Source organism: Callospermophilus lateralis, chromosome 13, assembly GCF_048772815.1.
Source record: "Callospermophilus lateralis isolate mCalLat2 chromosome 13, mCalLat2.hap1, whole genome shotgun sequence".
NCBI classification, from domain to species: domain Eukaryota; kingdom Metazoa; phylum Chordata; class Mammalia; order Rodentia; family Sciuridae; genus Callospermophilus; species Callospermophilus lateralis.
Window position 1 is genome coordinate 108,019,246 of NC_135317.1, and position 23,684 is coordinate 108,042,929.

The following is a 23,684-nucleotide window of genomic DNA, read 5'->3' on the forward strand; positions in this document are numbered from 1 at the left end:
GGTGGAACTGTGCAGTTCCCGGGGCTGTTGACTCTTCTGTAACAGGGCTGCTGGGTCAGTTGGTGAAGGTGGAGACTGTCGGGTTTTTCTGTTGGCCAGAAGGTCTCTGTGTGCAGTAGGAATGGGGTTGGGGGAAGTTGGAGGCCGCAGGACGCACGTTTGGGGTTTCCTGCTGGCTCTGCTTGGTCTCTCCCCTTGGTTTCCAATGGAGCCCACTTGTCATTTCATTGTCCTCTGTTGGTAAACCTGTCAAACCTTCAAATTCCTACTGAAATGAAGGGGAGCAAAGCTGTGCATTTCACACCTCCCTTCATGTAGAGCACAGGGAAAACCATCATTGGGGTAATTCTGTTTCCTTTGAAATATCTGGGTGTGAGCTGGTCTGTCCAAGGATGTCTTTCCCCAGCCCATTGACTGCTTCCCTTTGGTAGATTCAGATCTGAGTGACTTTGTTCTTCTCTGGTTCCAGGCCCATCTGTGTCCACGTGAGCTTAATGACCGATCATCTGCAAGATGGTGACCATGGAAGCAGAGAGAAAGATGACAGCACAGACACTTCTGACCCAAAGCCACCTAGAGGAACGGGAGCCAGAGTGCTGGAGCACACGTGTTCTCAGGGGCTTGAGGATCCGGGCTCTCTGGGTGAGGATGGCTGCCCGGGCCCCGGTCCGCTTGCCGGGCCCCTGTAGGCGGTACTGGTATGGGGTGCAGGGCCCATAGAAAACCTCCCTGGCCAGCTTGGCATCCCAGAGGAAGAGGGAGAGCAGGTTGGGTTTGACGCCTAGCTCAGAAGCAATCTCATCCATGTAGTCGATGTAGTATACTCGAGATGCATCTCTGGGGCTGTCCACAAACCTGGAATAAGAAGGACAATGTTGGAAGCCCTATGTCACATTTTCGTCAGCATCATCCCGAGTTTCCAAGGGACTTTATTTCTGCTTTTTTCTTGACTCCATTGTCTTCTGCTTATCAAACCATCTTGATGTCCTGCACATGCCTTGGCCTCCTTAGGATACTATGGTCTAGCCCCACATGTAAATGCCTGACGTGTGTAAACTTCCTCGAGTGCCCAGCAGAGGGACATGTATGTAGGAAGGCTGAGGGAAGGGCGGGTGAAGCTGAGATGACCATTTCCCTGGCAGACACAGCTCCACCCCAGAGCCCCCAGTCCCACCACACAGCTCTGACTAGCAAGGAGTGAGTGAGGGAAGAGTCACCTGCCCTGCTCACAGCACTCTTCCAGGCCATGTGAGCTGTCTCTGCCTGTGTTCATTCTAGACCTCAGTTCCTGGGACGTCTCAGACAATCATGATGCACTTTTTGCTTCCTACATAGGACTTCTTCCACCTACTCAGAAATTAAAATCACTCCAGGGTTGGGGTTGGGGCTCATTGGTAGAGAACTTGCCTAGTATGTGCGAGGCACTAAGTTTGATCCTCAGCACCACATAAAAATAAAATAAAGGTACAGTGTCCATCCACAACTAAAAAACTCCCAAAACCAAAATACAAAACAAAACAAACAAAAGCCACTCCAGTAAATCACTCTTGGGTCAAAGAGTAACAAGACTGGAATTTCTGACAATCTAAAAAAATACCTAAATTTTTCAAAACGTTGGGAAGAAATGTTAGAAGATTCTTAAGATTTGCAAAATTAAATGACAATGATAATTTCCTAAAAAATTCATGGTTATATTTCACATGAAAACAGAGGAATAAACTTAGACCAATAATGCTGGAAACGATGGAAAAATGTATCCCAAGAATTTTTTCTTAAGTAAGTGTTTAACTGAAACATCTACATTGATGATACATATGTTATTCAATGATATGTACATATCATAGGTATATGTGATATTTTCAAGTAGCATGAAGTCCTTATCCTATTGAAGTTTTAATCATTAGCTATGATTTAGCATATAAAGCACTGTTCATTAATTTTGTTAGGTTATAAGTTTCAAAACAACCTAACAAAATTAGAAACAGGGTGAGTGAGGAAAGGACAATCTCAGACCATTCCCATCTGTAAAAGTTCAAAAAATCACAAATGAATTTCTCTCCAACAGTTAACAGTGTTGGAATATAATCACACACAATGACCAATTAGTCTTTTTCCCTAGAAATTAAGACATGTTTAATGTAGGAAATGTATTCCTATAATTCATGCCATCAACATGTCAATGGTGGAAATCCCTGTCATTTTAGAATTTGTTCAAATGGGTTTTGATAAAATCCAACATGCATTTCTTTTCTCTAGTTGTGTCCTAATCCAAGGACACATTCTTAAGTATAGTAGTCAATATCATCTTCAATAGTAAAACACTAATAACAGTTTAAATAAATCCATAAAGAACATCTGATTCTCCTGTATAAGCTATGGTCATCTCCTAAGGTAGAGCCAAGGAAGAGATACCAGAAAGAAGATCCAGATATAGGAAAGGCAGAGTGAAAATTAGAACCAACTTCATGGTCACTTACCCTCCTAAGATAACCAAGTAAAGAATCATTAAAATTAATAAAGGAGTAAAGTGTTCTGATTACCACATAATGGTACATGAAATAATAACTTTAACGAAGCCTAGAAATAATCAATTAGAAAACACAGGTGAAATCCATTTCCTTTAGCAACAAAGCTATAAACTACCAAGAGTAGACTGAAGTAGACACGAATGGCATTCACATATGCTGTTAATTTTATAGCCTATACTGAAAGCCTAGTTAGGAAATTGCAAGAAGGACACATCCCCCAGAGTTCCCCGAGTGTGCTCATGAGCATAGGTTTTCCTCAAAGCGCACAGAGTATGTGTTTACCACATTGAAGGAGTACGCATCCCCCTAAGCTGCTCTTGATGTGCGTTGGTGCACTGTGTGTTTTCTCTATTCTGAACTGAGCTGGTTTCCTCTTGTGTTCTGACTTTGGTTCTGGCAGTACGCATAGGCAGCTTCTGGCATGTTCTCGTTTCCTCATTTTGAGGTCGCTCAGGGCAGGGACTGGACATCCTATGAGACTGGTGTTCTAGCCAGGCACTTTCCACACCTGTCCCCATGTGCGAAGTCACCATAATGTCACAGAGCTAGAATTGTCTTTGGGGTCTTGTTAAAGTGCCTTGTTCAAAAACAAAGGTCAAATAGGACCTGCTGAACGAGTTTGGTGTCCTTTAGCCAGGGATCGTGTGCTTACTCTTTGGCCATTCTCGTTTTCCTTCTGTTGATCTCAGCCAGCATGTCAGTCTCTGAGGGCAATTTTTTCAGTCCTAAGAAAAAGCAAGAGAGAAATGTAAGGAGGGCTGCGAGATGAGTAAATAAAAAGAAAAAAAAGAAGAAGTTTTGAATGAGAAGAGTTGTAATAATCATCTTTTTATGGAACTCATAATTAAAGCACTTTGTATAAAATCCCAAGGAAGAGAATTTCCAATCAATTTCAGGAGTCAGGAGAGGAGTCATCTTCCCTTAAGAGAAATAGGCTTTGAGTTGTTCCTCACTTTAAACCCATAACAAAATCTGTGAATACCAAGAATTCCCCAGTGTGTTTTTTTAATCTTTCAGCGATACTCAGACTATACTGATATGTCTCAAAATCTCTCTAGACATTTTCTGGCTTGGAGCTCACATCTCAAATACAACTCCTCAGGCTTCTGAGCAGGTGGGAAATCATTCTTCTCACTGTATCTTCAGGAGTTGTGCAGTGAGGGAAAACATCCCGAGACTGCAATGATGCTTTTGGTAAGAAGTAAAAATCCAAAGTGGCCTGGGTGTGAATGTGAGTGTTGGGGGCTGAGGGAACAGGGCAGAATGAAGGTCTGAGTGTGAAAAGACACAGCAACATGAGGGACAGAACAAAGAGAAGTAGGCACAGAACGCTAGGCTGTTCCCCTGTTCTTTCCTTGGATGCTTTCATTTTCTTTTTTTTTTTTTTTTTTTCTTAATAAGCTTTTTCTTTTATCTTTTATTGATTTTATTTTTTTAAAAAAAAATACATGACAGCAGTGGAATGCATTACAATTCTTATTTTCAACAGAATTCTTTTAGAAAGGAAAAATCGACTTTCTAGAGAATACAAAAGTAATTTCTTATGGAAAAATCTCAGGTGCTGTGATAAAAGGTAAACTGGACAGAAGAGCTCGGGTGCCTTGCCATTCATGCGTAATCAGGAACCCCGTGTGCTCACGTAGAAGAGTGGGCCTACCTTGGAACACGCGCACAACCCATCGGCTCTGGAGTTCTGCTGTGGGGATGAGGGCCCCCACGGGCTGCAGGAGGCCAATGAAAGCCAGTGTTGGCTTCTCCAGCTGAGGAGGGAAGACAAACTTATACATGGAATGCTGGCTGTCCAGGATTGCTAAGTCATCCTCCAAGAAAGGGAAAGAGAAGGTGTATCCTGTGGCAAAGAGGACAGTGTCAACCTTCTCTTCAGTGCCATCCTCAAAGATGGTGGACGTCTCGGTGAACTCCTTCACATTTGGTTTCATCAGCACTCTTCCAGTGACTATGTGATTTGGCAGGTCGTCACTGACAACTGTTTGATATGAAAAAATTCTGCACGATAAGGAAGGAAATGTGAGGAAGTGAAAATAAAATTCCTCCTTCAAGAAACTGTGTTTGGAAATACTCAGGAAGCCACCACAGTATTTCAATAACGTTAATTATTTTATTGGTATTCTTATAAAGGTAGTATAGTTTATTGGATAAGAACTTGATTTTCAGAGTCAGAAGTCAGCTTCTGTATTGGTTCTACCTATTAGCCACTGAGACCTTGGTCAAATGCCAAAACACTTCAGTCTCAGTTTCTAAATTTGTGAAAACAAAATGATACAATAGCAAAATCAGATTGGGCCAATCAAGTGATAATACATACTAAATATTATTAGATAATACCTAAGTATTGTTTTGATTTTTAACATATTTATTTCATCTTAATAATATGTAAATTTTGATGTTAGTTGGTCATTAATATTTTTCAAGGATCTACAAGGTGAAATGGAATTTTTTCTTTCTTTCTTTCTCTTTTTTGGTAGTACTGGGGATCTGTTGCATTAAATACTCTTCAGTGCCTAGGAGAGCTTGCAGTGAGGCAAGATTCCACTTAACATAGTAATGAGGGAGATGCAGAGGGGAGCTGGCCACCTCTCTCATCTTCATCCTTTGGAGGGGATCTGAAAGGGGTGACCTGGGTGGTAAAGTAATGGAAAGCACCCATAAACCATCAACCTCTGAAGGAAACCACCTGTGCAGTGGGCAGGTGACAAGTCCCATGGTTGCCCCTTGCTTGTGAGGGTGGCCCTTTATCGTGTCTCTGCCCACTGCCTGCAGAGCACTAAGTGATCAAATGTCCCAGCCTTCTCCACTGAGTCCTCCAAGTCTCCCCTTGGGATCCAAAAACAGTGGGCTTGGGGCTTTGGCAGCCCTGGGGTTCAACAGGTCAAACACAGGGCTTGGTGTGTGCTAGGCAGGCACTCTGCCACTGATGACAGCCCCAGCCCTTTTATGCTTTACTTTGAGAACTGGTCTTCCTAAGTGCCCAGGCAGTCCTCCTGCTTTATCCCCCTGACTAGCTGGGATCACCGGTATGGGCCACCAAGCCCGGTGAAATCACGGTTTTGAATTCAAGAGCAAACAGAGTAGTTGACAGGTGATGGCAAACAGAGGAAGTAAGGCAGAGTCACATGGTCAGGACTCAAATAAGGCAGATGTTTGAGTCTCTGTCCACCACCCCCCCCAACACAGATCAATTATACCTTAGTGGAATTCCAAGAACATTGGAAGGAAATAACTTGAATATTATCAATCAAAATGCATTCTAACCTCAGTTAAAATGGTCTCCTTTGATCCTGGTTCTTTGCAAATAACTTACAGACTCTGCTGAGCTGCCTGGCTGTCCCAGCCCAGGTGCACGTACCTGTGTGCAGCCTGCAGCCCGTAGTTGGCGTGGTTGAACCTTGCGTTCAGTTTCTTCTCTGCCCACCTGTTGATGAGGAATGAGGGCAGTAGTTTTTGGAGTGCCCTATTGTACCGGGTGAAGAGGACGGTGTCCATGGGGTTGCCGTCATCCCACACCCGGTTCCAAATCCACGCGCCTCGTCTCGTGCTGAGGAAAACCTGCGAGAGAGGAGAAGCCGCCCAGTAACAACTCTGTCTTCTCACGTTGATGTCAGAATGAGGGTAAAATGCCAACCTGCTCAGCAACACGACTGATCTCGCCAGCCACATCTGCTCCAGAGTTCCCAATGCCAATCACAACCACTCTCTTCCCCGCAAAAGTGTCTGGATGCTTGTACTCCCAGCTGTGCAGGTACCTGCCCCGGAACTTCTGGATGCCTGGGAGGAGAGGAGCAACCCACATCAGCAGCACAGACTGGAACAGGGTCTGGCACAATGTGCTTCCAAGCTGAGGCTGTGTCTCTTCTACCCCCTTTGCTGCTGTGGGTCAGGCACTGCCGAAATGACAGAACGAGGCTGTGCAGGGAACAAAAGGTCCAACGGTAGTGTGGATACGGCTGAGACCCAAATCCAGCAGACGAATGTCCCTTAAGACCCAACCTGAAGCTTTTTCACTGTGCTCACTGGTGCTACCTTAGGATGTTCTTGTCTTTTTCTGATTCTCCACTGATATACGAGGAACTGCTCTTCACTTCTTGTAACACTGAGAAGGAATTGTGCACAAAGGTCCTTACCAGGTGAGCGTGCAGAGTGCTGTCCAAGGAAGCTGACCGCAGCTTTAGAGGTTAGAGTGGTCAGCAGAATACTGTGTGGAAGTTTTAATGATGTATTTATTTAACTAGCATAATCTAACAGGCTAGTGTATAATCAGCCCACAGAGGTACTCCTGAGGCTTTTACCCACTTTGCCATGTGTTTACAATGTGTATATTGTAAACGAGTGTGTGTGTCACATTTCAGTAGCTCCAGAGACAGGCGCCCGTCAGCAGCTCTGTTGATTAGGACAAAGGCTAATCAAAGAATGAGTAGTTTCAGAGGTTCTTGACAATTTTGATTGTATTCCACAAATATCACAGACATTGCTACAGGTGTATGTTTTACCCGTCTTCACTCAGCCCTCCCTCCCTTCTCTTTGGGGACTGTCAAGATCTCCTCGTTATTCATGTGTCTGCTTTGGTCTTTCTCCCTGTCAAACCATCTTCCCACCACTGCAAGACAGACCTGTGTAAGTGCAAATGCATCAGGTAGCAGTCCCCCCAAGTGCACACACACACACACACACACACAAAATGCACTCACATGCACAGACACGTGCACACTCACACACACTTGCACACACTCACATGTGCACACTCACACATGCACACACTCACACACACACACACACACACACACACTCTCACACACTGCACTGGTTGCTCACTGACTCCCGCCTGCCTCTCCTGCCCACACACCTGCTCCTCCCACAGCAAGGGTGTGTTCTCCTGGCCAGGCCACACCCCATTGCTCACTTGCTTCTTCTTCCTGGAAGGCCAGACCCCTGCCTGGGCTGCCTGGGGAAGGCTGGGCTTCCAGGTCCAGGGGTACCTCTGTCATCTGAGTGCTCCACTCTGCACCCCACTGTGCCAGGAAAACACTTCTGTCTGTGCCCATGCTAGCGTGGGCACGGAGATTCTTGGATCCAAAGATCTGTCCCTCACACTCATCAGTTAAATACCTGCAAACTCCTGTAAGGGCAAATGCTTCTCAGTGTAATGGCCGCTGCAGATCATGACCCCGTCGAAGATGTAGGATTGCTGCTTCCCATCAGCTTCTACCACAACATCCCACTGGCCAGAGGATGAAAAATCAGGGCGCTTCCTCACACTGCACACCTTCGCCTGGGAAGCAAGGGCCAAGGCAGCCTTAGTGCTAGAGCACTGCTCATCTCCATTCCCCAGAGAACTCTGGGTTCACAAAAAAGTGGGCGGTGGCTTCTCTCTCCATCGCTCCTGGGATTTTATGATTTTATGCACAACAACCTCCTAGAATTGTTTGTTCCCTGGGATCGAGGTACATTGGACAACATAATACATAAAATTCCATTCCTAAACCTGTATTCTCTGTCTAATAAAATTAACTGAAACCTCAGCTCAGGGAGCAATGCAGAGACAGTGTACCTTGGAGGGGACCTAAGTTGGAAATGTCTTCACTAACGTAGAGAATGTGCCGAGACACCAGGTCTCTCTAGAACTGTGGTGGGCATGCACACTGGACGGGCAACTCTGCCTCTCTGGCTGGTGAAGAATTTGCAAGGACCCACGTGGAGGTGCTGAGCAGGGTTTGCCTTCCTTACCAGGAACTCGATGTGTTGCATGAGGCCAAAGTGCCTGGCGTACATCCTGAGATACTCCATCATTTTGGAATTGTGCATGTAGTTGGGAAAATGGTCAGGGACGGGGTAGTCGCTGAAGGCTGTCATCTCCTTGGAGGTGTTGCAGGTCAAGGATTTGTATATCCCAGCTCGTCCAGTGTCGGGGGTCTCCTGTGGGAAGCAAACCGGCCATGGCCTTGAGTGTTCAGGCACACAGTGGGGAACGAGAGGGGGTCGTCAGCCTCTGGGTTTGGGACTCGTGGTCCTTGTGGGTTTCTGCAATGGAGCTGAGCAGGAAGGAGGTGCTGGAGTCAGCCCATGTGGAGATGAGCCGAGTAGGATCCTCTTCATGATGATGGACCCTAAGTGTGCCCTGATCGCCTCCCTACAGGAGAATGTCCAGACAGATCAGAAAACCCAGGAAGGACGGGGGGAGGAGGAGAAGAGGGAAAGGGATGTATCAGGAATGAACTGGAGCAAATTACATACTTTATACCTATGGATATGTCTCTATGAACCCACTATTATTTGTAAATATAACACCCGAATAAAAACATTAAAAGTAATCAAAACACGACACAAGAAACAAATTCTAAACCAACCAAAAAGGAAGAAACATAAAACCAAGTGGTGAAGAGAAGTCTCCCAAGGAGAAATTCAGCCTCGCAGCTGGAGGAACATGGATTAGGAGGAGGCCCTGGAAATAGGTACCACATAACCCGGGAGGAAGCAGTCATGAACACGTGGTGTGTCAACTCACGAACTGACACACCAGGTGAAATCAGGCAGGGCCAGGAAGGGGGACACTGTGTGAAGACTCTGTGCCACGTGCTTAAAGTCTCGCTGTTGTTCAGAAGCACGAGCTGCCTCTGCCCATCATGGAGGGTCCCTAGTGAACACACTGCTTTCAACTGCATCCAACCCGCCCACAGAGCAGCGAGAAGGTGACCCGTGGTGTGCAGGGAAGGGCCAGGGTCTGCATGCAGGTGACCTCCGTCCTGTCCCCAAGTCTGCCAAGCAGAACGACAAGTCAGTTTTATGTGCAGAAGCCCAAGTGCTCCTGGGGGCTGTCAGGGAAATGCAGGAAAGAGGTTCCTGCCAGCCTCGGGAGCTTCAGCTTCGTCTCAGTGTAGACATTGCCACTTATAAGGGACACCAAGGAGTGAAGGAGGAATTGCTCAGAGTGGACAGAGTTCTGGTTCCTGTCAGAGAGGAGGCATCTCGTCACAGACACAGCTGGCACTTCACGGAAGGAGCCCAGAATTACCTCGTATCTCCACAGTCCTCCAATGTCGCTGCCTTTTTCAAAACATGTGGGCTCCAGTCCCTCTTCCAGGCAGCTCTTAATGGCCCCTAATCCGCTGACCCCGGCGCCAATCACTGCAATTTTTTTTGCTTTCATGGTCTCTGAAATGAAGGAGAATTCTTTCAGTTCTGTTGTCCCAGAGGGAAGGCCCTCCAGGAGGGCCCGTCCTGTCTGGGGTGGCCCTGTGAGCCGCTGTGCTGCTGACTCCTGTCCTAACCCAGTGTGGCCTTGGGTGCCAAGGCCTGTGCTCCGAAGCCAGTCCACCCTCCTTGCTGGCCAGCCGTCTCTGGGCTTCCAGGCTCCTCCCAACCTCCAGAGGAGCCTGGCCTGTGTCTGCTCCCATCCCCGCCCTCTTTCAGCCTGGCCCCTTTGTTCTGGAGGCAGGTTCTCTAGAGCTGCTCCAGAGGCCCACCTCCTGCTCCAGTGGGTCAGTGAGATGCCGCAGCCCATTCCCACATGACTGCTGCAGTCCCTGTGCAGGAGGTCAGCCTCAGTTCCCCTGGGGCTCAAGCAAGGGGCAGCCCCTCCAGCAATCTTGTCAGAAAGACCCACAGAAAGAGCAGTCATGGCTCTCATCCCCCAGTGACAGGTTGCTCTCCCCAGGCATTAGTTAGGCTCCTGCAGAGAGACCCAGCCAGCAGCCTAGCAGGAGGCACAGAGGGAGGCAGACGCATGGAGGGCGGTGCCTGGGGAAAGTGCTCACGTGCTGCTGGAGGCCAGGAGTGCCAGGACAGGCCGTCCTCAGGACTGAGACCCTGTGGTGCTGGTTGTGGGCTCCGTCCAGGAATGGAGGCTGCAGACCCAGGGCGGTGATGGGGCACCTCTCTCGAGGCCACGGGAAGAGCTGCGGCGAGTCCTGGAGTCCTTGGGCCCAGCAGCCTGGCGTTCTGATGTCCAAGCCAAAGGGTGTCCCAGCTCTAGGGAGAGAGAGATGGTGGGTCTCTCTCTGCCTTTTATTCTGTTCTTACCTCCCACCCTTAGGATTGGGCCTGCCCACGTAGAGGGTGGGTCTTCCTTTCCCTGTTACCTGAGTCTCAGGCCTGTGTCCTCTGGAAACACCCTCACCCACACACAGGGTACACAGAAGCAACCCTATCTTTCCCATCAAATAGCAAACTATCTGTGTTTCCGTTTCAGGAAAAGATGAATACACAGTGCATACTGAACTTTGAGGATAATTACTTCTTCACCGGCTATCTCAATATCTCTTGATCCCGTCCAGTTGACACCCAAAATAACCATTGCAGATCCAAAATTTGTGACATTGGTAACCATATGTCCCTGATTCTTCAGGTAAAAGAAAAACAATAAGGGGTTCCAGTGTGGGGCCCTGGGGACCAAACTTGACTCAAGTTGGGGCCTGGAGATATCCCAGACCCCTGAGGTTTCTCCAGGAGAAGGTGGGCCCAGTGGTGAGAATGAAGCTGATCTGGGGACATCAGGGAACAGAGGTGACCTGTTCCCTGCCGAGGGATATTTGGGAAATGGGCGGGGGCTGTGCTCAGAAGTGGCTTGTGAGGGAGCAGACTGTGGGGTTGGAGGGAAACCTCTAGAAGCCAAACAGCTGTGTTAGTCACACTCCATATCTGCAATATTAACCCGAGGCCATTACACAAGTTCTCTTGGGCTCAGGGCTCTGGAAGTTCCAGTGCCACATGGAGTGACCTCTTTGTTTTGAACCTCTGACAAGGCTTTGGCCTCTGATGAGGGCAGCATGTCCTGGTGGAGCAAACCCCTCCCCTCATGAGCCAGGAAAGAAAGGGGAAAGGAAGAGCCTGTGGTCCCTCCGCCCCCTTCCGGGGCATGCCCCTGTGGGCTGAGGACCTCCTACCAGGCCCACCTGGAAAGGATCTCACCACCTCCCAACTGCGCCACTCTGGGAACCAAGCCTGAGCACCTGGACTCCAGGGACATCTACACAGACCACAGCAAAAAGCCTTCCTTCTGCCCAAGGGTCAGCACACTGTGGCCTCATCGTCTGCACTCACTGGCCCTCCCGGGCAGTGAGTCAGCTTCTGGCCTCCCCTGCCTGGGGGAACCTGTTGGAAGTGAGCTCAGGCCATGGGGGCCAGCCTGGGACTGGAGGTCAGGTAACCCCCAGACTCTCCACCTAGGTCACAGCAAAATAACTGACTCTGGGAGGTGACAGGAGGGGCACTCTTGGGGTGTCAGGAGAGCAAGTGTGAGGGCCAAGGCCGAGGGCTACTGTGAGCCACTGAAGGCCTGGCGGGTGCTGGCCAGAGGCCTGTCTCAGCCCGCTACAGGCCAGAGTCCTGGGGTCCAGCTGACTGGCCCTCCTGGCCCCCTTCCCCTGATTGCTGCATCTGAGTGCCTTCCACACCTGCTGATGCTGAAGGGTTCACCTGGAACCAGGGTGCTTCCCTGGGGCCCTGTGGTGGCCTGTCTGTGCTGGACACAGGCCTAGTCAGGAGCTCGCTGGACCAGGCCTGCTGGGCACTTGCTGGTAGGACAGAGGTCCTTTCTCAGGGCCCAGTCATCCTCTGCACTGTGGGTTCATGTGGCCTGCTGCCTTGGGGACAGGTGACCAAGGTGCCCTCAGCCCTGGGCTTGGGGCTACTGTTGTCTGGAGAGCAGCCCCCGGGCTCTTGAGGTGATGCCGGCCTTGGCTTTTCTGAAGTGGTCAGCTTGTCTGGTGCCGCAGGCGGGGCAGCACCCAGGACTGGTGTAAGTCCTGCTCTCCCCCCGGAGGGTCTGAGTCTGCTGCCCAGAGAAGAGAGGATCCCACATCTAGAAGGGAAAGAGGAAGTTCACCTCTGCTCTGCCCTTTGTTCTCTCCAGGCTCTCAGCCACATGGATGGATGGTGCTGCCCACAGGGAGGGTGGGTCTCCCCACTGGGCCCACTGATTCACAGAAGAGTCTCCTCCACACACACACCCTTACCGACATGCTCAAAATATTCCTCTACCAGTGTTCTGAGTATTCCTTAATCCAGACAGAATGACACCTCAGATTCACTATCAGAACTCAGAAGGAGAATTCTGTGATTACAGATTCGCATAACCAACGTGGACCACAAAAATCCTTATTGATTCATAGTGCAGAGATGTGCTGTCGTGGGAAATACAGGGGACAGTCACTCTCTCCACCCTCCACTAATGGCACGTTGAACCATGGGGAAAAAGTCTTGTCTCCACAGGCTGAGTTTTCATGTCCTTGGTCCACACTATGTAAACTTATTTCTTTCCTTTTGAAATTTCTTACTATTTTAATTGGCATAGAATTGCACACATGTATGAGATAGGATGTGATATTTTGATATGTGTATGCAAGTAATGATCAAATCAGAGACATTGTATCCCTCATTTCAAAAGTTCACCATTTCTTTGTCTTGGGAACATGCATAATGCTTCTTCTAGCTATTTTGAAATGTACAGCAAGTTACTATTAATTGCGCTCTGGAGAAGTGGAACTTGTTCCTCTAAATGAGGAACTGTATTTTTGTGTCCCTCTCTCTGCAGCTTCCTGTCCCCGCCCCCCCATCATGCCCAGCCTTTGGCCACCACTGATCCTCTCTCCAGTTCTATGGCGTCAAGTTTTAAACTTCCACCTACAAGTGAGAACAGGTGGCATTTGTCTTTCTGATCCTGGGTTAGTTCATGTAACCTCATGTTCTCCAGTTCTACTCACATGGTCACAGATGACAGGATTATGTCCTTTTATGGTCGACTCTTACTCCACAGTGTAAATACACCACTTTTCTGTGTCCACTCTTCCACTGATGGGCACCTCGAGCGATTCCCTGCATTCGCTGCTTACAAAAGGCAGGGAGTGGGCATCCCTGATGGTGGATCTCGTTCCCTGAGGTGACCCGGGAGTGGGATGTGGCACCCGTGGCAGCTCTGACTTTCTCAGGCACGTCCATGCTGTTTTCCACAGGGTCGTACTAAACACCAGCAGTGTCTTGAAGTTCCCCTTACGCTTATTTATGACTTTTTGATTATAGCCATTTAAAATCATATCTCATGGCGGCTTTGATTTGCTCTCCACGATGATTAGTGATATAGAGCATTTTCCATATATTTAGTGGCCACTTGGACATCTTCTTTTCAGAAATATTTAAAATCCTTTGTCTTATCTGCAGAGACATACGAAGTCTGCAGCCAAAGGTGCAGTGTTTGGGTGAGTGACTTTCTTCATTATTCTTGGAGTCACCACCTATAGCTTTGTGTGGGGGAGGGCTTTTATGGCATTAGATCTCATCTGCTTCATCTGAACTGCGACATTCACCCAGACATTTCCCGAAATTCTTGAAAAGTCACCCGCAGATTCTTGTCCCCACTCTTTGCTGTATCCCCACTCCCTTAGAGTGAATGCATGGCCTACCCGTCTGTTCCAGGCTGGCACGGGGCATGTCCAGAGTGGGGACTGCACTTGCTGTTGGAGGGATGGGGGCAAGAGGGAAGAGGCGGCCGTGGGGGGGTGCACCTGCAGAGGCTGGACGCTCTTCCCCTGGAGTCCTCTTGCAGTTTTGGCCTTTGGGGAGCTGCGTGTTTTCTCAGGGGCGGGTCTGGACAGTGTGTGTCTCGGGTGTCTCTAGGTTCTCCAGGGCGTGAAGCACCGGGACCTGAGGCCCAGCATGCCCACTTCACCTGGCAGGTCAGGGGCAGCAGCAATGCCCTCCCTTGGCCCTGCCCAGTGTGTGGTGAGGGGGGCCCTGGCCAGAGCCAGCATGGTGGGAACCTTCCAGCAGGTGTGCGTCCTCGGCGTCTGTGACTGGGGCTCACTGCTGGCCTCTTCTCAGCCCTGTCCCTCTGCCCCGTCCTGTGGGGCAGCCCTTGACTCCCTTTCACTCCCACCCCGTGGGGACTTCCTCCAGAAGTGTCAGTCACCTGAAGTTCCAGGCCTCGTGCTGAGGGCACCTCTTCAGGAACGTCCACAGCTGGACGGGGAGCAAGTCTGCTTCTGGGCGAACAGACGATCTAAAGGTGATGCCAAGTGAAGCCAGTTCACCCAGGACTCTCTCAGCCCTACTGAGACCTGGATGCAGGGGTCTCAGGGAGGGGCTCCTGGACTCAGGCCCCTGGTGCTTTGTGGTGTCATGCTTACAGACGTGTGCAGAGAGTCAGTGTGACCGGAGGCTCTGACTGTGGCAGTGTCACAGCTTGCTAGGCAGGGCCCCATTCAAGGGGCTCAGGCTGCATTCTGGGAGAAGCTATGTCAAAGAGTCAGATGCTAGTAGGATGTAAGTTGACTTGTTTTCTTTTCTTCTGCTGCTACAAAGGACCAAGACTTCCATAGATGACAAATCCAGTCACAGTATCTACCAGCCCCCTCTCCTAAAGATTCAGAGCTGGGCGGTGGGAAGTCTCAGGGGCCAGGGAGGCTGGTTGCCTGTGGGAGTGCAGGAGCAGAGCCATTTCCCCTATGCAGCTCTGAAAGGCGGCCCAGGCTGGGGTGCAGCTCCACAGCAGAGCCCCTGCCCAGCTTGTGGGAGGCCCTGGTCCCAGCTCTAGCACTGCGGAAAGCAAGGAAGAAAAACTCAGGGTGCTCAGCTGTGGCCCTGCATGTCCCCACTGCCTGCCCCTGTTGTCAGGACCCCCTTTCTCCACTTTGACTCCCTGCCTCAAATACCCTGCTTGGATCACACTTGACAATCCAAGCCTTCTCCCCACTCCCCAAAACTAATGTAGTTACAACTTGAAAGTTTCTTTTGCTGTGTAAAATATCATGTTCACAAATTTCAAGGATTATGACCTGGACATTTTTTGGGGGGGGTCCTTATGCAGATTACCATAATTGCAAATGGGAGCAAATTGCCTGATGATAGAGATGGGTTTAACAAATGAAAAGTCGAATGATAACATCTTACCAGGCAGACAGCCATTGAGCCTGACATATTCGGGTAGAGTTCATGATCATCTCTACAGTGCCGGGATCTTATGTCCCACGTCTCCATGGAGTGGGACGGGCAAGCTCATCCAGTGATTCAGGTCAGAAGCCAGCAGTGACTTCCCCTGGCGGTGGGCCTGACTGCCTGCACTGGGCTCCCTAGACGTGTCTTGGAAGTTCCCATTTCCCATGCCACCTTTGTTTGCAGGCTCCATGAAGAGCAATCTGGATGATTCAGATCTGCAGATGATATACGTGCCTGGAGCTTTCTAACGTCTGTCTGTAGATGGATGGGCTCTTTACTCTTCTGCCCAGTAGGAGCTAGACTCACCCACGTGGGCCTGCGAGGGGAGGGAAAGCGAGCGCTGTGGTCAGCCTGGGTGTGGGACCACTCTATCTCCAGGTGCTTGTTCCCTAAGGGCTCGGGACAGAGGGGCATGAGCACTGCCAGCACACCTATGCTGGGCGCATCAGGGAATGACGCGCCACCATGAAGGCCACTCCAACCAGGAGGAAAAGTCCCTCGGGCCCAGTTTCCTCCTGGACTCCTGGAGCACCGCCAGAGTGCATGAGACCAGCGCCTGTGCGTCAGGACCCTCCGGCCCTCCGTCGCCTTGCTCATTTCCCCCCAGGGAAGTCTACAGGTTTTCAGGCTTTCTGCTGCACCTGTGTTGGTGTGATTAATGAATGGCGTCACTCCACTGGCACTTCCCTCTGTCGGGCTTTACTCTGGGAAGTTCTGATTTGAGGAGATTCCTGCCTCAGGAACTAAAGGGTGGAGAGGATAAGGCAAGCAAACAGCTTTACACCCGCCAGAGGCCGGGGCCAGGCTCAGAAGTGGCACTGAGAGAAAGTGGTGAGCTCCTCTGAATGTGAGAGATCGAGGGCTCCATATCCGCAGAGTGTTTCAAAAGTCCACCAGGAGGACAGAAAGAAGTCAGGTCTCAGGAGGGTCCCCCCGCATGTGGCACCGCCCAGAGCCCGGAGCAGTGTGGATCTCAGGGCTGTGTGTGCCCTGGGCGCAGGGAGGAAGCCGGGGCCATCGCCAGAGCCTTATCAGGCACCTGGCCAGGGCTTCGGGGCGCCTCCTCCAGGGAAGAACTGAGGCAGGAGAAGGTGATCAGACAGAAAATGTCAAGATAACTCTGTTTTCGGAGGAGAGGGAATAGCCAGAGTGGTGGGCTACTTCAAAAGTACACACACACACACACATGCACACGCACACAAGCACACGCACACGCAACGTACGCGCACATGCACACATAAAAGAGCATTGTAGGTAGAATAAGGGAACAGATCTGACCAACGATTGGGAGGCACATTGGCAGGGTTACCGGCTCACTGGATGTAGAGGGAGGCTTAGGACAAGCGACAGTGTCCAGCATTACTCTGACAATTCTAAATAAATAACTGAGTCAATGTGCATTGCCAACACAAAGAGCAGAGAAGGCAGAGGGCCGGCGAGGGGACGAGGTCGGGTGTGAGTGGGTTTAGATCATCTTGAAACACAGAGGAAACACTTGGCCCAGCCAACACTCGGCCTCCCGCCCTGTCTCCTGGCCGTGTCCACATCTTGGCTTTTCCCCCACAAAGTGGTTGTTCTTTGTTTTATTCAAAAGTGCATTATTTAATTTAAAAAAATCCCACTCTCTATCACCTACAACATGACTATGCCAGGTGTTTAAACTGTTTCATAATTTGCTGTACTAAATTTAGGTCCCACTTTTAATTCTGGAGAAAAATGTATTACACATATTAATCTGCGCTTTCCTGAACAGTGGGATGATGGTTAGAAAAAAAAAAAAAAAAAAAAAAAAACCAACCTCCTAAGAATTTCATATAAAACGAATGAAACTTAGCATTTTTTATTTTTAACCTCAACTCACTTCTTTAGTCTCAGATGTAGAATTATAAACATAAAGATTGTTTTTTCACTAACTGCCTTTACATTTTTGTTGGATTTTTAAAAGTATTGTCTTCCCTATGTTTTTAAAAGGAGTGAATGACTCTTGGAAACAGGAAAGCACGTGAAATTGTCTAGTGACAGAACCACTTAAAACCATCAGGAAGTCAGGAGCGCAGAATCAAGACACCTCAGGCTTTAAGACAGACGGTGACGGTGACGTGTAGGCACAAGAGCAGTCAGGTATGGGGGCTCCTCAGGGAGTGCTGCCGAGAGAGGAAGTGGCAGCCGAGGCAGGAAGGAAGATGGTGGAAAAATTCAAGAGTAAACTTTGGAATTAAAATCAAAACCTCTTGGGTGGGCACAGTGGCACTCATCTGTAATCCCAGTGGCTTGGGAGGGTGAAGCAGGAGGATCACAAGTTCAAAGCCAGCCTCAGCAACTTGGCAGGGTCCTAAGCAATTTAGTGAGATCCTGTCTCTAAATAAAAAAGCAGATGGGCTGGGGATGTGTGGTTTAGTGGTCAAGTCCCCTGAGTTCAACCTCCAGTACTCAAAGAAAAGAAAAAACCTCTTGCCAATATTAAGAGCAGATTAATATTTCAAGAAACACTTGTTGTTTTAAAGAGATAATTAGATTTTGGTATTAATGCTTGAGTTTTAGAAACCAACCTACAATTTTCTTCTAATCAGAGCCAACTGGATCACACAGTTTTTTTTTACAGGAGATTAATCCTTCACAAAACTACCACTTGCTCATGAAAGCAGAATTTAAGAGGAAAAGAGTGAAGCCTGTGCAAACCGCCAAGCTACCCCCCGTAGTATTAGCGAATGACAACAGGGAAGGCCTGCCAGCGCCCGGGTTCCTGTAGCAGCTGTTCTCATGACCACTAGTGGTGGGAGGCGCACTCGGTGGTGGGCCATGCCCCTTGGGGTGGCAACAGACCAGCAGCTCACCTCCAGTTCTTGTCTTGCAAATCTGAAGAATAAGACTCATGACAGAGGAGGGCAAGAGGGAAAGGAGTGGGGTGGGGGGCAGGGCAGGGGCTAGAGGAGAAGCAGTGGCAGGTCACTGAATTAAAAGTATGTCTTCCCTGTGTTTTTAAAAGGAGCGAATGACTCTTGGAAACGGGAGAGCACGTGAAATTATCTGGTGACAGAACCACTTAAAACCATCAGGAAGTCAGGAGCGCAGAATGGAGACACCCCAGGCTTTAAGACAGTGACATGCAGGCTGCAGTAGTGGGTGCAATAGTCTAGGGGTTAGGGCACTTGGGTCAACACTAATCAGGGTTTGGAAAACACCAATGCTTGGTCTAAATCCGTGTTGATCCGGGTTTGGAAAAGTACTGGTGCTGTTGGTGGCCTTGAGCCCTACTGCCATTCAAGGCTGCCTGCTGATTTTTTCTTGCTGCCTGTGGCAATCCCAGCTTCCCAGGTGTTTGAGGAAGGCAGATTGAAGATGCTTGGGGATTTGGGGCTGTGGCTGTGTACGAGGCAGGTGTCTGCACCAGGCCTGGGCCAGGCCACCACCAGGTGACAGGTCCGTGAGCCCTGGCTGGCCTGGGCCCTGGCTCACCAGCCTCGGGCCCACTGTGGTGTGGCTGGCTTTGCACTGCTGAGGCCCATGCTTGCCACCGCATTCCAGCCCACCTGGGGCTGCTGATCCGTAGCTCTGGGACAGAGCCCAGCTTCATTCCTTGCTCTGAAAAAGTGCATCTCACTGTAGTTAGGAGAAAGGGCCACTCTGGCTACTTCAGCGTGACAAAGGGTGTTGAAAGTGGAAAAGGTCCTTCCATAGGGACCTTTAAGGGCCCCCAGGAGAAGGGGAGTTCGGTTTTGGAGTTCATCTGTGTGGCCATTGATAGTTGGGCATCTCACACGTCAGGGCAGTCCAGAGGTCCATGTTGGCAGATACCTGGACGAGGCATGCGTATGGCAGGGATCATGCTAAGACGTCAGTGAACAAGACAGCAAAGCATTGCTTTCTAAAAGCAATTAGCACAGACGCACTCAGTATTATCAGTCAGCCCCTGAAAACCATGAACAGGTAACTTACTCAAGCTTAGGTGGGGTGTAACACGGCACTAATGTGTGAGTGGAGGCCGTTTAAGACTTCGGAAACATTGGCAGCGCTGTTAGGAACATACACATGATTTAGTTCTAGATTGTCTTTTAAGTATTCTCTTGAGCTGTAGTTAAGATAGCTAACGAGGTCTGATTTTTGGATAATGGCTTTTTCACTGGTGTTACCTCTTTGGTAGAGGGATCCCTTTAGTGTGTCTGGTAGTTGTGGACAGCAGGCTGTGTCCTGCTCCGAATCACTCTGTGAGGTATAGAAGGGCACTTTTCAGGCTGTGCCCGACCTGAGTTACTGCACTGGGAGGGCAGTAGTTTGCACGAGCCACTCCAGTTTAGTACAAGCTCCAAGGAGGGTGACTTCATACCTTGTTTGTAAAAGTGAACAACCATTATCTGCCCAGCTCCACCACAAAGCACAAATCGATAAATAATTCATATGTGTCAACTTATCGAACAGAATCAAGGAATACCTAGATACATGGGCATTCCAAATCATGTCAAGAACAACAGACAAGCGCATCAGGTGAGAATTGAGACCATAAAATGGGGAGTTACCCAGACTGGAGGCAGTGCCCCTTGACTCCATCACCGGCCGCTCATCAGGAGCCTTGTCCAGGAAAATCTGCAACAAACCTCCAGTTACCTGTCCCCATTGAGAGTCAGCCACACGTGGTTTCTTCTGCCTGTGATGACCACACAAGGCCCACTCCAAGACGACACCTCAGGCTAACACTCTGAACCGAAACACATCTGTCCACCCCAACCCTCTGCTTTGACACCTTTGTGGAACTGGTTGGTTAAAGTCCTTATCTGACCACCTATAGTGACTCTTTGACTCTTTGCCTTCATATCTCTGCCTGTGCTCCTGGCTCAGCATCCTGTGGTCCCGGGGCCACGCTAACCCTTTCTTAGTCTTTCTGTGACCTGGTTAAGTTTCATTGTGTAAAGTATATGTGACTTGAATGTTACAGATATTAGAAATTAAGATAGGAATAGAGAACTTGTGTTTGCCCGCCAGTGACGACCAGATGACCCACGAGTATTGAGTGAATGACCACTAATGAAAGTGGTGAAGCCTGTGAATTTATTATTATTCAGTAAATTCTGGCGTTGTGGAAAGAAGGGCCCTCATGGCAGGGGCTCCTTGGAGAAGTTGGTTAGAGCTCCCATGTGTCACATTACATCTTTTACAGTGCTAAATAATACCAGTGAAGAACACAGGAGGTAGGAAGATCGTAGTCTCAGCTGACTTAGAACGAACTTGTGACTGAGGCGGAGCCTTTGGTGATGGTTCTCAGGCCTCCAGTGTCACAACCCTCCCGACTTACCCTTTGTCTTCCTTATCGAGTGGGATTGCAGTCCTTCTAGAAGGTCCAGAGCAAACTTGATCCTTCTTGATCCTTCCAGGTGGGAAGCTTAGCGGGCAGCTGGATCCTTCGGGAAGGTCTGGGAGGGAGTTGGGGGAGGCCGGTTCACCCCTCACTTTCTCAGCCCCGAGGCTGCCTGCCTTCCTTGGTCCACCACGCCACACTTCTTCAAATTCACGATGGCCTCTGCTCTCTGCTTCCTCAGTCACATCCCCTCTGACTCTCCTGCACCCTTTTGCCTTGTGAGAAACTTCGTGGCTACCTGGGCCCCCTGGGAAAACCCAGGCACTTTCCTCATCCCAGGGTCCTTACCTCAACATCTACAAGGTCCCCTCTTTCCACAGGTCCCATGCCCCACGTTCTCATAGTTGGTCTAGTGGCATGTTTCAGTTGGGCTTTTCGCTGCTGTGACTAAAGGACACAACCAGAACAACTGTAAAGGAGGAAAGGTTTATTTAGGGCCTCACGGTTCCAGAGGGCTTAGTCCATGGAAGGCTGGCTCCATCTGTGGCTCCAGGTGGGGCTGAACATCATGGTGGAAGAGTGTGGTGGAGGGAAGCAGCTCACATGATGAACAGGAAGCAGAGGGGGGAGAGAGAGAGAGACAAAGACAGAGAGAGAGAGACACTGACTCTGCTGGTCAGATACAAATATGTATGTCGAAGCCACACCCCATGCCACCTCCTCCAGCCACAGCCTGCCACTTCAGTGACCACTCAGCCAATCCCGTCAGGGGATTAGTTCACAGACTGGGTTAAGGCTGTCACAGTGTGATCATTTCTCCTCCGAGCCGTCTTTGTCTCACATGCGGGCCTTTGGGGACACCTCACATCCACACCATCACAGGCAGTTGTCAGTGGTCCCCATCAGGTGCATTGGTGGTGCCCCTGGAGGTGGCCACGGGGGTCCTGTGGTTAGAGATGTCTCCGTGACATGGAAGTTATGGGGAGATGTGTGGATTTTTTTTCTGAGCATAATAAACTTTCAGTTTTTCTTTAAGAGACTTTATTAAATGTTTACATTTCTTTCTCATGTTTTGAGGGTATCTACTGGTGTTTCTTCTCAGTGCACACCCCTCCGTCTACTGTCTTCACTCCATGGTGGCCTGGACTTTAACAGGAAGGCAGGGAGAACCCTAGCAAAACAGCAGGGGGAGGGAGAGAAGGAGCTTGTGGCAGAGAGCCTTCTGGTGCACCCCTCTTACCAACAGTGAGGAAGCCAGCTGTCCCCGTAGGGAGAAGGCTGGTCGCCGAGGCTGGCAGGGTGACGAGAACAGCCAGGTGCAGCTGCCTTTCTTACTGAGGTAGGGGAACAGCCCCGGGTTAGCATTCTGTAGTGGTCCTTATTTCTAAAAATTGAAAATATAGAGTAAATTGTTCAAAGCCCTGAAATAGATGCACTTTTTCTTTGTTTCTTCAAAACAATTTTTTGCAAACAATTTTTTAAAAAGCATTCCTACTGTTTCTAATAAGTTGAAACAAAATATTTTTAATTTTCTTTTACTGGTGCACTATAATTGTACATACTAGTTGCATTCATTCTGACATCATTACACCTGCGTGGAACCTGATTTAGTCCACTTTGGTCCCCAGAGCCCCCCTTCCCTCTCCTCTTACCTCCCCTCTTCCTCTTCTAGTCTACTGGTCTACCTTGCACTCATTATATATATTTTAATTGGTGTTTTACATGTATACACAAGGTGGGATCCACTGTGGTGTGTTCATACATGTGCATAGCGTGGTTTTGCCAGTTCATCTCTCTCTCCTCCCCTTTCCTGTCCCTCTTCCTTCCCCTCAGTTCCCTCTTCTGCCTTGCTGACCTCCCCTGTGGCTTTACAATATCACCTGCCACCCCTAGTCCCCTTCACTTCGCTCTAGCTTTCCCATGAGAGAGAGAACTTTTGATTCTTGACTTTGAGTCTGGCTTCTTTCACTCAGCATGATGTTTTCCATTCCCATCCATTTGCTGGCAAATGTCATGATCTCATTCTTCTTTATGGCTGAGGAAAACTCCATTGTGTATACATACAATATTTTCTTAAAATATTCATCCATCAATGGGCATCTGGGTTAGTTCATTACCTTGGCTAATGTGCATGTGCTGCTGTAAATGTTGATGTGGTTGTATTGCTATAGTATATAATTTTAGTTCTTTTGGACAAGTACAAAGGATGGGATAGCTGGACCATATGGTAGCTCCATTCTGTGTTTTTTGAGGAATCTCCATAATGATTTTCAAAGTGGTTGTTCTGATTTTCATTCCCACTAACAATGTATGAGTGCGCTCTTCCCTATATCCTCGCCAGCATTGATTATTGTCTGTATTCTTGATGATTGCTGTTCTGACTGGAGTGAGATCAAATCTCAGTGTAGTTTTGATTTGCATTTCCCTGATTGCTGGGGATGTTGAACATTTTTTTTAAGTATTAATCATTTGTGTGAAACATAAAATATTTTAATTTGCCTTTTAAATTCTATCCTGTAAACTGAAGCTTTTATGCATAAATGAGAATTTGATAGAGTTACTTGGAAAGAAGAAAGGATAATGTAGAAAAATAAAAGATAATGTAGAAAATATAATCAGTGGAAAGCAAATTTTTATTTATAAATTCCTATAAGGATAATCTAGCATTGTCAAACCATTTGGGTGAACTTTATGTTGAAAAATATTCCTAAGGTTTAAACAGTTTTCATTTAAATGATAGGATTTTCTTGTGCATTGATAATATCTTGTAGGAGCAGTGGTACCCATCTCAGGTTGTGTTCCCTAAGGGAATGTGCCTACTTGCAGAGCATATCTAAACATTTTCCATAGCAGTATGGTATCCTAAATAATATTCACACATGTCACTGAGTAATGGAAGCTTTGTAATGATCCCAGATGAGCAG

The 23,684-nt window shown here is 48.7% G+C and overlaps 1 protein-coding gene across 1 annotated transcript; it reads right to left on the reverse strand.

Annotated features, from left to right (window-relative positions):
- Positions 1 to 491: 491 nt before the first annotated feature.
- LOC143412160 (flavin-containing monooxygenase 5-like) lies at positions 492 to 9,690 on the reverse strand. Its single transcript, XM_076872951.1, has 8 exons — positions 9,556 to 9,690; positions 8,271 to 8,459; positions 7,653 to 7,815; positions 6,172 to 6,314; positions 5,896 to 6,095; positions 4,186 to 4,535; positions 3,181 to 3,253; positions 492 to 855 (listed from the first exon to the last, which is right to left on the reverse strand). Exons 1-8 carry the CDS (start codon positions 9,688 to 9,690, stop codon positions 492 to 494), a joined length of 1,617 nt encoding a protein of 538 aa, XP_076729066.1.
- Positions 9,691 to 23,684: the final 13,994 nt, after the last annotated feature.

What these genes read in the sequence shown, in the direction of transcription:
- LOC143412160 (XM_076872951.1), bottom strand. Translation starts at nt 9,690, where the DNA reads ATGAAAGCAAAAAAAATTGCAGTGATTGGCGCCGGGGTCAGCGGATTA. An exon ending in TCAGTCGTGTTGCTGAGCAG is followed by an intron (nt 6,096 to 6,171) that starts GTTGGCATTTTA and finishes CCTCTCTCGCAG; the next exon opens with GTTTTCCTCAGCACGAGACG. An exon ending in GGTTGTGCGCGTGTTCCAAG is followed by an intron (nt 3,254 to 4,185) that starts GTAGGCCCACTC and finishes GCTTTTTCTTAG; the next exon opens with GACTGAAAAAATTGCCCTCA.